The 10,646-nt window shown below is 48.0% G+C and overlaps 1 protein-coding gene across 1 annotated transcript in view; it reads right to left on the reverse strand.

Annotated features, from left to right (window-relative positions):
- Positions 1–3,513: 3,513 nt before the first annotated feature.
- Positions 3,514–10,646, reverse strand: part of LOC107120868 (class I histocompatibility antigen, F10 alpha chain-like) — a 14,930-nt gene continuing 7,797 nt past the window's right edge. Inside the window, exon 5 of the mRNA XM_015423634.1 lies at positions 3,514–3,904. Within this exon, the coding sequence (XP_015279120.1) occupies positions 3,819–3,904 (86 nt within the window). The 3' untranslated portion in view covers positions 3,514–3,818. The remainder of the gene's footprint in view (positions 3,905–10,646) is intronic.

Below are 10,646 nucleotides of genomic sequence, written 5' to 3' on the forward strand. Positions count from 1 at the left end.
TGGACCCGGAGGAAAGCAGAACCCCTTCAAAAGGTGGGCCCAGCCAGCACCCCCACACAGAGCCTGTTGACAGAGTGCCTCCTCCATCACTAAGACAGATGTCCCAAATCCCACTTATTCATTTTCATTTACATTATTTACTATCCACCTTTTTCACTGCAAGTCAAGGTAGACTAGTCAACACAATGGGACATTCAATAGACCAGGGGTGTCAAACATGCGGCCCGGGGGCCGGATTTGGCCCCCAGAGGGCTTCTATCAGGCCCGCAGTGGAACTGGTTGTCTTCTACTTCTTCTTCCAGTTCTGTTCCTGCTGCGTCATCGTAGGTTTGCAGCTTACAGATACACACCTGAACAGCACACTCAAGATTGCAACAGCACAGACATTTTGATGCAATAATTCAGAGCAAGAGGCGTCAGTTATCAGACACTGTTAAATAAACAAAATATCGCATGACTGCTTACATTTTAAGCATGTTTTTATTTTAAGTAAAAAAACACCACCTTTGTGTTTGTGTCCTTTATAAAAGTTTATATCTCCGCTACCTGGCATTACATTTTATGACACACACGGCCCGGCCCAACAAGGTCTCATTTATGTCAGATCCGACCCTCATAACAAATGAGTTCGTCACCCTTGCAATAGACAGTGAAATAGCATTTGGGTTGTAGCACCAACCGGAAGTCTAAAAACCAGAACTGGACCAATGTATGAGTGTTAACATGGCACATTAAACAACACAAAATGACACTGTAGGATTCAACTTACAGCTAGACCTGTTGTGCCCAGAGGCCATTTTCTTGCCTGTGGCAAGGGCTCTTCCAAGAAGAACTGAGTGGCCAAAGAACACTCAGCAAGGCAAGGCACTGTGGGACAGATTCTTTAATTGCAGAACATGAAAAACAAAACAACCAGGTAAAGATCCTCACGTTCCGTCAGTTGCCGGGGGATTCTTAGCAGTGAGAATGTCCAGCAACTCCAATGAAACCCAACTGCCACCTGTTTCCCCTTCCTGTTTTTATAGCCTTCTTAAGTACAGCCTCCTAGCATAAGCTGTTAGGGGAGTTTTCAAAACTCTAGTGTAACCGCATCCCCTTCTCTGACTTCGATCTGGCCTTTTTGCTAACAAAGCAGGCAAGTTTTATTGGGAGTTTTCCTTCTGGAAGCAGGCAAGCACAGGTCATGCCAGCATACTGAACGAGATTCAAAGTTATTCCTTTATAGGATTCCAAAAAGAATCCATCAATTCCATTCTCAAACATAATTCACTCTGCCCTCCTGTTTAGGGCACATCCTACATTCCTAAGAGGGACATAAGGAAAACAAGCCTTCTACACTTCTCCCTGAAAGGATGGTGCAGTTGTTGTTGTTGTTGTTCAGTCCCACAGTCGAGTCCGACTCTTTGCGACCCCATGGATCAGATCCCGCCAGGCCTTCCTGTCTTCCACCGTCCTCTGAAGTTTGCTCAATTTCATGTCCGTTGCATCTATGACACTGTCTAACCATCTCATCCTTTGCCGTCCCCCTCTTCTTTGACCTTCAATCTTTCCCAGCATCAGGGTCTTCTCCAGGGAGTGCTCCCTTCTCATTGGGTGGCCAAAGTATTTGAGCTTCAGTTTCATTATCTGGCCTTCCAGGGAACAGTCAGGGTTGATTTTATTTATTTATTTATTTATTTACATTCGACTTTATATCCCGCCCAAACCCCCTTGTCTAGGGGGTCTCTGAGCGGCTTACAGGTCGGTGCTAGTCACCATTTTTATTCCTAACTAGGGCCACACACATTTGGGGTGGGGGAACCTACCAGCACCCCTATGGTGGTGGTTGGTGTTGGTCTTCTTTTTCCGTTGGCTCTGGTATTGGCGGGGTGCTCTTTTTCGGCGCTGGGTGGTAATTCTCTCTTCCTGAGGCGCGCGACTTCCTGCCTCCTTCCGGCTTCAGCCACGTCCTTTCCGGCTCCGCTGTGCCGGCGCTCAGCGTCATCGCGCGCCCTTTCCTCGACGGCGGCCACCCGATATTTCATCGTCTAGCCACCAGGGATCGCTCCTCCGGTTGCGCCCGCTCGCCGCCACCGCATCACCACGCCACGCCGTCCTCTGGAGCCGATGTCTTGCCGCCACCGCCGTCATCGTCGTCCTCAACCACCACGCTAGGCAGGGTGCCCCCCACCCCACTATGGGTGGGTACCCATTTATCTACTTGCAATTAAGTTGCTTTCGAACTGCTGGGTGGGCAGGGATTTAGGATTGACTGATTTGATCTTCTTGCAGTCCAAGGGACTCTCAAGAGCCTTCTCCAGCACCATAGTTCAAAAGAATCTATTCTTCGGCGCTCGGCCTTCCTTATAGTCCAACTCTCGCAGCCATACATGACTACTGGGATTACCATTGCTTTGACCATGCGGGCTTTTGTTGGCAGGATGATGTCTCTACTTTTTATCATGCTGTTTAGGTTCGCCATCGCTTTCCTCCCAAGGATGGTGCAGACCCTTGACATAATGCCAGATACCGGAGATAGAAACTGTATAAGGGACAGCAGCTGGTAAGCTTTGAGTTGGTGTATTCTCACTGCAAGGCCCCCTGGGCTGGGAGAGAGGTGCAAAGGAAAACCCGTATGGAGACAGCAGTGCACCACTGGGCAGATGCTCCCATGCTGCTTGACGGCTGCTGATGAGATTGTTCTGCCACGCTGAAGCCACAATTGGAGGGGCTCCGCCCACTCCCCCCCCCAGCAGTCTCCTGTTCCCTCTCCTTGTACAAGTCGCTCGTGGGCATCATACGAGCCCTGGACGAGTCAGTTCCAGCCCCCGGGCCTTATGTTTGACACACACACACCCCGTTCTACACCCTCCCCTGAAAGATAAGGTTGGCTCAGACCGCTGGCTGAGATAATCAGCAGGTCAAAGAACAGATTTACAGTGGGGGCAGGGTTAAGGAGGAATAGAACACCTGTAAAATGTAGCAAGCCGACACCGGCTCACCATTCAGAAACCGTGATAAGACTCTCAGTATTCCTTGGCAGTGTAACTTTCAAGAGAAATATAAAATCCCGTAACAAGCACCACCTTGCAGCCATGCTAACTCAGGTTCCAGCACCTGCACCTGACAAACCCTTATTAGGACGGGAATTGCTTCTGCGGCTACCTGGATACCCTAAGCTCAGACAAGGTTCCCTGCCAGGGCTCTTTTTGTAGAAAAAGCCCAGCAGGAACTCATTAGCATAATAGGCCACACCCAACAGTAGAAACTCATTAGCATATTAGACTACACCTTGACAGCACAGCTCATTAGCATATTAGGCCACACCCCCATGTTACCAGGTGTGGTCATCCAGCCACACCCACCTTTTGCTTCTTATTCTGTTTACCTTGTTTGTTGTCCAAACCCAGGGCCTTTTTTGTAGCAGGGACTCCTTTGCATGTTAGGCCACACACCCCTAATGTAGCCAATCCTAATGAGTTTCTGCTGTTGGGTGTGGCCTATCATGCTAATGAGTTCCTGCTGGGTGTGGCCAACTCGGGAGCAAGCAGGAACTCCATTCCTGTGCGTTCCTGCCCAAAAATAGCCCTGCTGACAACACCATTCCCTCACACCTCCTCGAGAGTTTCTTCCACGTTGCCTGCGTAGAAAAGCCTTCTTGAATAGTTCAGTATTGCATATATTTCTGTCAGAAAGCCAGACGAATGGGAGCCTTCTTCACCTCCTCAGGCAAGGCGTTCCACAAGGCGGGGCTCACAACCGAGAAGGCACACGTATGGGCAGTTCTGGATTTTGCCCATTGGCAGGTTAGCACCTGCAGAAGGCCCTGCTTGGATGAGCTAAATTGACGAGGTTTGGGAGAAAGGAATTCCTGCAGATGTGGGGTTCCATGTGGTGGAATCCGGAGACCACTGGACTGTGTCGCCTGGAGGAAAGAGGAAGAGGGAGTCAGGTTCGCTGGGGGGGCTTTTGGGGAGGGGGCTCCAGTCAGCACAGCCCCTTTTGCACTGCTATTCCCCCACCCAGCACATACCCTCCTTCCCCATCAGTAAACAGGACATAAAACATGAAGGAGGAGATTGGATTTATACCGGAAGGAGTCTCAGAGCGGCTTACAATTTCCTTTCCCTTCCCCTCCCCACAACAGACACCCTGTGAGCAGTGCTCCCTCTAAGCGGTGGAGAGTCCAGTGTTCCCTTTAAGCTGAGTTAGTGTGAGCTAGCTCACAGTTTTTTAGCCTCCGGCTCACACATTTTTGTCTTAGCTCATGAAGGAGGGCTCCAGAGTAACCTAATTTATGCAGTAGCCAAGTCGTTCGCTCACAACTTTGATGGCAGTCGCTCACAAAGTGGAATTTTTGTTCACAAGACTCCATGGCTTAGAGGGAACATTGACTTGTGAGCAAAAATTCTATCCTGTGAGCTACCGGCGTTAAAGTTGTGAGGGAGCAATTTGGCTGCTACATAAATTCATTTGCTCTGGAGCCATCTTTTCCTGAGCTGAGACAAAAATGTGTGAGCCAGAGGCAAAAAACCCTGTGAGCTAGCTCACACTAACTCAGCTTAGAGGGAACACTGCCTGTGAGGTAGGTGGGGCTGAGAGAGCTCTCCTAAGAACTGCCCTTGAGAGAACAGCTCGGAGAGAACTTATGACTGACCCAAGGTCACACCGGCAACTGCATGTGAAGGAGTGGGGGATCAAACATGGCTCTCCCAGATCAGAGTCCGCTCTCTTAACCACTACACCATATGTTTTATGAAGATGGGTAGCCGTCATGTCAGTCTGTTTTTAGCAGCAGAAAAGAGCAAGAGTTCAAGAGCACCTCAAAGACTAACAAAATCAGTGGCAAGGAAGGAGCTTTCATGAGTCACGGCTCATGACTTCAGATACAGTTAAAAGATGCCCCTTTTTATCTGAAAAAGAGAGCTGTGACACACAAAAGCTCCTACCCTCCCACAAATTGTGTTAGTCTTTGAGATGGTGGGAACAAAAGGGTGTTGGACTTAACCCTGAAATCTGGGAACCAGAACCTAAAGAGGTAAGTCAAAAAGAATAGAAGAAGAAGAGATTGGATTTATACCCTGCCCTTCACTGGGAGTCTCAGAGCGGCTTACCAACTCCTTCCCCTCCCCACAACAGACACCCTGTGAGGTAGGCGTGGCTGAGAGAGCTCTGACAGAAACTGCTCTTTTTTCAAGAACAGCTCTTATCAGAACTATAGCTTGCCCAAGGTCATCCAGCAGCTGCTAGTGGAGGAGTGGGGAAGAAGAAGAAGAGAAGAGATTGGATTTATACCCTGCCCTTCACTGGGAGTCTCAGAGCGGCTTACCAACTCCTTCCCCTCCCCACAACAGACACCCTGTGAGGTAGGCGTGGCTGAGAGAGCTCTGACAGAAACTGCTCTTTTTTCAAGAACAGCTCTTATCAGAACTATAGCTTGCCCAAGGTCATCCAGCAGGTGCAAGTGGGAGGAGCTGGGGAATCAAACCCGGTTCTCTCAGATTAGAGTCCGCGCACTTCAAACACTACAGCATTGGCCCTTATGCGTAAGATTTTGGCATTTTTACATGAGGTGCGATTGGGCCCTTATGTTTTTTAATTCTTTGCTAATAAATACATGTATCTTTTTATATTATAAACATTAAGTTTTTATCGTTGGCCCTCCATTCTGTTTGGCTTATCTCTTTAGGTTCTGCATCCTTAGTCTTTAAGGGGCTCCTGGGCTCATACTCTTTCAGGGTTGTCACTAAAATTTCATTTTTCATTTCCCTGACTTTCCCTGACCAACATTTGTCCAATTTCCCTGACCACCATTCAAATATAACCACAAGTTTAAAAAATGAATAGATCATGTTGCATTAATGCAAGGCTTAATGAAATGTTCCACTCTACAACTACACAAGTCTCAGCTGCAAAAATATTGGTCAAAGTAAGAGATTTAATATCAGCTTCCTTCAACATTAACTGCAGCGACATCTGTTTTGCAATTGCGCCAAAAATTACACGAAGATAGAGACTTCCGGTTTCAGCGACCTGCTGGTGGGTGCACTTCATCGCAGCTCCGATGAGAGCGCCCCGCAAATTGCGCTGGGTGGGAGGGGGTATGAGTTGATCTTGGACCCACTCGAGCTCTTGGAGGGGGCTCGTAGCCTGGGGCGTGAGAGATGCCTCCCCTAAGGCGCAGGCTGAAGGATCGAGGCTCCTCTTTGCCCTGATAGGTCCCCCCGACGTGAGACCAGCCATGGTACACAAAGGCGCACACCAAAGAGAGTGTGCAAGCAATCTGGCAAAAGACGATGTTCCCTACCTCGGCAAGTGAAGCGTGGAGTAAAGCATGAGTTGATGCTCATTTATCGAAACAAGCGCCCAAGCGAAAACCCATAAAGCAGCCCCGAAGCCTCAAACCTAGGGGGAGGGGGGAATTCACCCAACCCTAGAAAGATCGACCCGTAAAAGAGGAAAGCGAGGGGCAGAAGGGCAGCTCGAAAGGGAGATCGACAACCCAGCCGAGGGTGTGCAGACTAGTAAAAAGCTTGCGACTTATTGGACTTTCACAGACTTTTAAGAACTTTTCCTTTAATGTAAACAATGTCGCATCGGGCAGAAAAAATGGTGTCTAGGGGGAAATCGTCTTCAGGAACTGCCAGCTCATCGACTCTGGCCTCTAAACTGGAAGTAACCACAGACTTTCCCAATATGATTGCTACAGCACTGTGCCCCCTGCTGGATCAGATGACCAATCTCAACAATAATTTCGACATGCTTCAAAAGGAATTGAAACAAACATCTGCAAGAACAGAGAAGACAGCCAAAAAGCTGAAAAAGGTTGAAGATAAGACAAATGCATTAGATCAAAGACTGGAGGCAGTGGGAAAAGAAAAAACCTCTGAGAAACAACAGCTTTTACAACTACAGATGGAAAAATCAGCATATGTCCTGAGATTTCAAAGTATTCTGGAACAGAAAGGAGAGAACCTGAAAGAGACCTTAAGTGAAGCCATTGCATCCGTGGTGGGCTTTACAGCGGAAATTTTGCAAAGTGACATGTATATGGTATATCGTACCTATCTAGAATTTATTTTAAAAAAATAAGCTGCCTGGTGAAGTGTATGTGAAGTTCTCTAAAAGGTCAACAAAAGATGCAGTATTGAAAGCGACAAACAGGATAACCCTAAAAATCAAAGGAGAAGAAGTTAACGTTTTGAAAGACGTTCCATTTGAGATCAGAAAGAGGAGGAAACAATACAGAGACTTGATATTATTCCTACAGAAAGATTCCACTCCCTACAGATGGCTGTCACCAAAAGGACTTATCTTCAACTTCAAGGAGAAAAAAAGAAAAGACTGACTCCATTACAAAAGCAAAAATATTTTTGGAGCAGCAACAGAAAGCTACGAAGGGAACTGAGAAAGCAGAGGACAGTGAGGCTGCAGAAGACAATGAAGATAAGGGCATGGGAAGTTCTGACAGTAGCACCTCGAGCAGTTCCTCAGAAGAATCGATTGACTTTGAAGCAGAACTAGGAGTCGCTGCTCCTAAACCTTTAAAAGTTAAACTGACCTTTGATAAAAAATAAGCATATAGGAAAGAAAGCTGTAAAGTAGTCTAACTCTGAAAATCTGATATTTTGCTTTGTTTCTTCTCTTTCATTCATCATAGTAATAATGCACGCAGTAGGGCTAAATATGATGATGCTTGTTTGCTGTAATTATATATATAACTTTTATTCCTTTTTATATGTTCAATAAGGAAATGCCATGAAGCTGAAGTAGATTTTATAAATGATTCTTGCTACTCTGTATTTTAGGTTTATATCCCTTCCCCCAACCCTGTAGGATGTAGTATGTAGTGAAAAAAAGCAATAAAAATGTATTAAAAAACAAAAAACAAAAATTACACCAAGATACAAACCTCAAGTAAACTCTGAATGCTAACAAATGACATAACATTTTTGTTATTGTTTTAAAGGTACACTAAAAATTATATAAACGTTCTATCTAAAAGGGTTGGGAAAGGGCATCATTAAGTTCAACTTGTATTCTGCTACTTCTCTATTCCAGTTGCCACAAGAACAGATCAGGCTCTTGCAGCAGCAGGTCAAAAATCCACTGCGTGAATATATTTTAATCACAATTTCCCTGACTTTCGCTGACTTCAAACCAATTTCCCTGACTTTCCCTGACCAATTTTCATTTCCCTGACTTTCCCGAAAGCGGCAACCCTGTCTTTTCTACTGCTACAGACAGACTAACACGGCGGCTACCCATCTTCACAAAACATATACATCAACCAACACGTGGCGATAAACAGAAGCCTGGAAAATCTTTCAGTTCTTGTCTGCAGTTTGGTGTAGTGGTTAAGTGCGCAGACTCTAATCTGGGAGAACCGAGTTTGATTCCCCACTCCTCCACATGCAGCTGCTGGTGTGATATTGAGTCAGTCACAAGTTCTCTCAGAGCTGTTCTTGAAAAGAGCAGTTCTCTCAGACCTCTCTCAGACCCGCCTACCTCACAGGGTGTCTGTTGTGGGGAGGGGAAGGGAAAGGGATGGTAAGCTGCTTTGAGACTCCCTTGGGTAGTGAAGGATGGGGTATAAATCCAATCTTTTCTTCTTCTTCTCCTCCTCCTCCTTCTCCTCTTCCTCCTCCTCCATTCCCCACAGTGGAAGGTACAAGCCTGTTGACAGAGTGCCCCCCTCCCTCTTTCACATAGGGATCCCCACTCAAATTTACTTACCATCTCTGGAGTGGTAAAACACCTGGCTGCTGTCTCCTGAAGAAAGAAGAGAGAGGGAGTCAGGTTCACTGGGGGGGGGGGACTTCCAGTGGACCAAGTACTGATCCCTGCAACTCCCACAAGCCCCCTTCAGTTAATGTGGCATACAATATACTAATTTACCACTACATGGAGATCAACGAAAGCCCAGAAAATCTTTTACTTCTCCATTCCCCACAGAGGCAGGTACGGGTTCGTTGACCGAGCACCCCCCTCCACCTTTGAGACGGGGGTCCCAACCAGTGCTCCCTCTAAGCTGCGGAGTCCTGTGAGCAAAAATTCTACTGGCATTAAAGTTGCGAGCGGGCGATTTGGCTGCTGCATAAATGAGTTTGCTCTGGAGCCACATCCTTCCTGAGCTGAGACAAAAATTGGGTGAGCCGGAGGCTAAAAATCTGTGAGCTAGCTCACACTGACTCAGCTTAGAGGGAACACTGGTCCCAACTATCCCACACTCACCATTGCCGGAGCTGACAGACGGCTGGCCGCTCTCTCCTGAAGGAAGAAGAGAGAGGGAGTCGGGTTCACTGGGGGGACTTGAGGAGGCGGCTCCAATCCCCACGGCCCTATTTGCCCTCCCATTCCCCCCACAAAAGCTCTCTTTCCTTCTCAGTCAACGTGACATAAAACAAACAGATCAACCCTCATATGGAGATAAAGGGAAGCCCAGAAAATCTTAGAATCGTAAGAGTTGGGACTTGGGAGGGACCTCCAGGGTCATCTAGTCCGACCCCCTGCACAATGCAGGAAATCCTCAAGTACCTCCCCTCCACACACACCACACACACACACACACACACACACACACACACACACACACACACACACACACACAGGGACCCCCTGTTCCATGCCCAGAAGAGGGCAACACAACAGCCCCCCAAACACACCAGGATCCCTGGCCACAAGAACTAAGCACTGCTGTGAACCTTCCTGCCTTCCCTTCTCATGATCTGCCTAAATTCACAGAATCCGCATTGAACATAAGAAGATAAGAACCTAAGAGACGCCAATGTTGGATCAGGCCAAAGGCCCATCCAGTCCAACACTCTGTGTCACACAGTGGCCAGAAATACCAGGTGCCATCAGGAGGTCCACCAGTGGGGCCAGGACATTAGAAGCCCTCCCACTGTTGACCCCCCCAAGCACCAAGAAGACAGAGCATCACTTGCCCCAGAGCCCCTAGCTATACCTTGTGGCTAATAGCCACTGATGGACCTCTGCTCCATATGCTTATCTAATTCCCTTTTGAAGCCGTCCATGCTTACCAGGTGCCATCAGGAGGTCCAGCGGTGGGGCCAGAACTCCAGAAGCCCTCCCACTGTTGACCCCCCCCCCAAGCACCAAGAAGACAGAGCATCACTTGCCCCAGATCCAGAGTTCCTAAGAACATAAGAGAAGCCAATGTTGGATCAGGCCAAAGGCCCATCCAGTCCAACACTCTGTGTCACACAGTGGCCAGAAATACCAGGTGCCATCAGGAGGTCCACCAGCAGGGCCAGGACACTAGAAACCCTCCCACTGTCCCCCCCCAAGCACCAAGAAGACAGAGCATCACTTGCCCCAGATCCAGAGTTCCTAAGAACATAAGAGAAGCCAATGTTGGATCAGGCCAATGGCCCATCCAGGCCAACACTCTGTCACACAGTGGCCAGAAATACAAGGTTGCCATCAGGAGGGCCAGGACATTAGAAGCCCTCCCACTGTTGACCCCCTCCAAGCACCAAGAAGACAGAGCCTCACTTGCCCCAGAGCCCCTATCCATACCTTGTGGCTAATAGCCACTGATGGACCTCTGCTCCATTACTGTCAGGTGGCCGTCTATCCTCTGCTTGAAAACCTCCAAAGGAGGAGAGCCCACCCCCTCCTGATGAAGCCTTTTCGACTGAGGA

This window comes from Gekko japonicus, unplaced genomic scaffold (genome assembly GCF_001447785.1).
Source record: "Gekko japonicus isolate JY-2015 unplaced genomic scaffold, Gekko_japonicus_V1.1 scaffold7183, whole genome shotgun sequence".
Lineage (NCBI taxonomy): Eukaryota > Metazoa > Chordata > Lepidosauria > Squamata > Gekkonidae > Gekko > Gekko japonicus.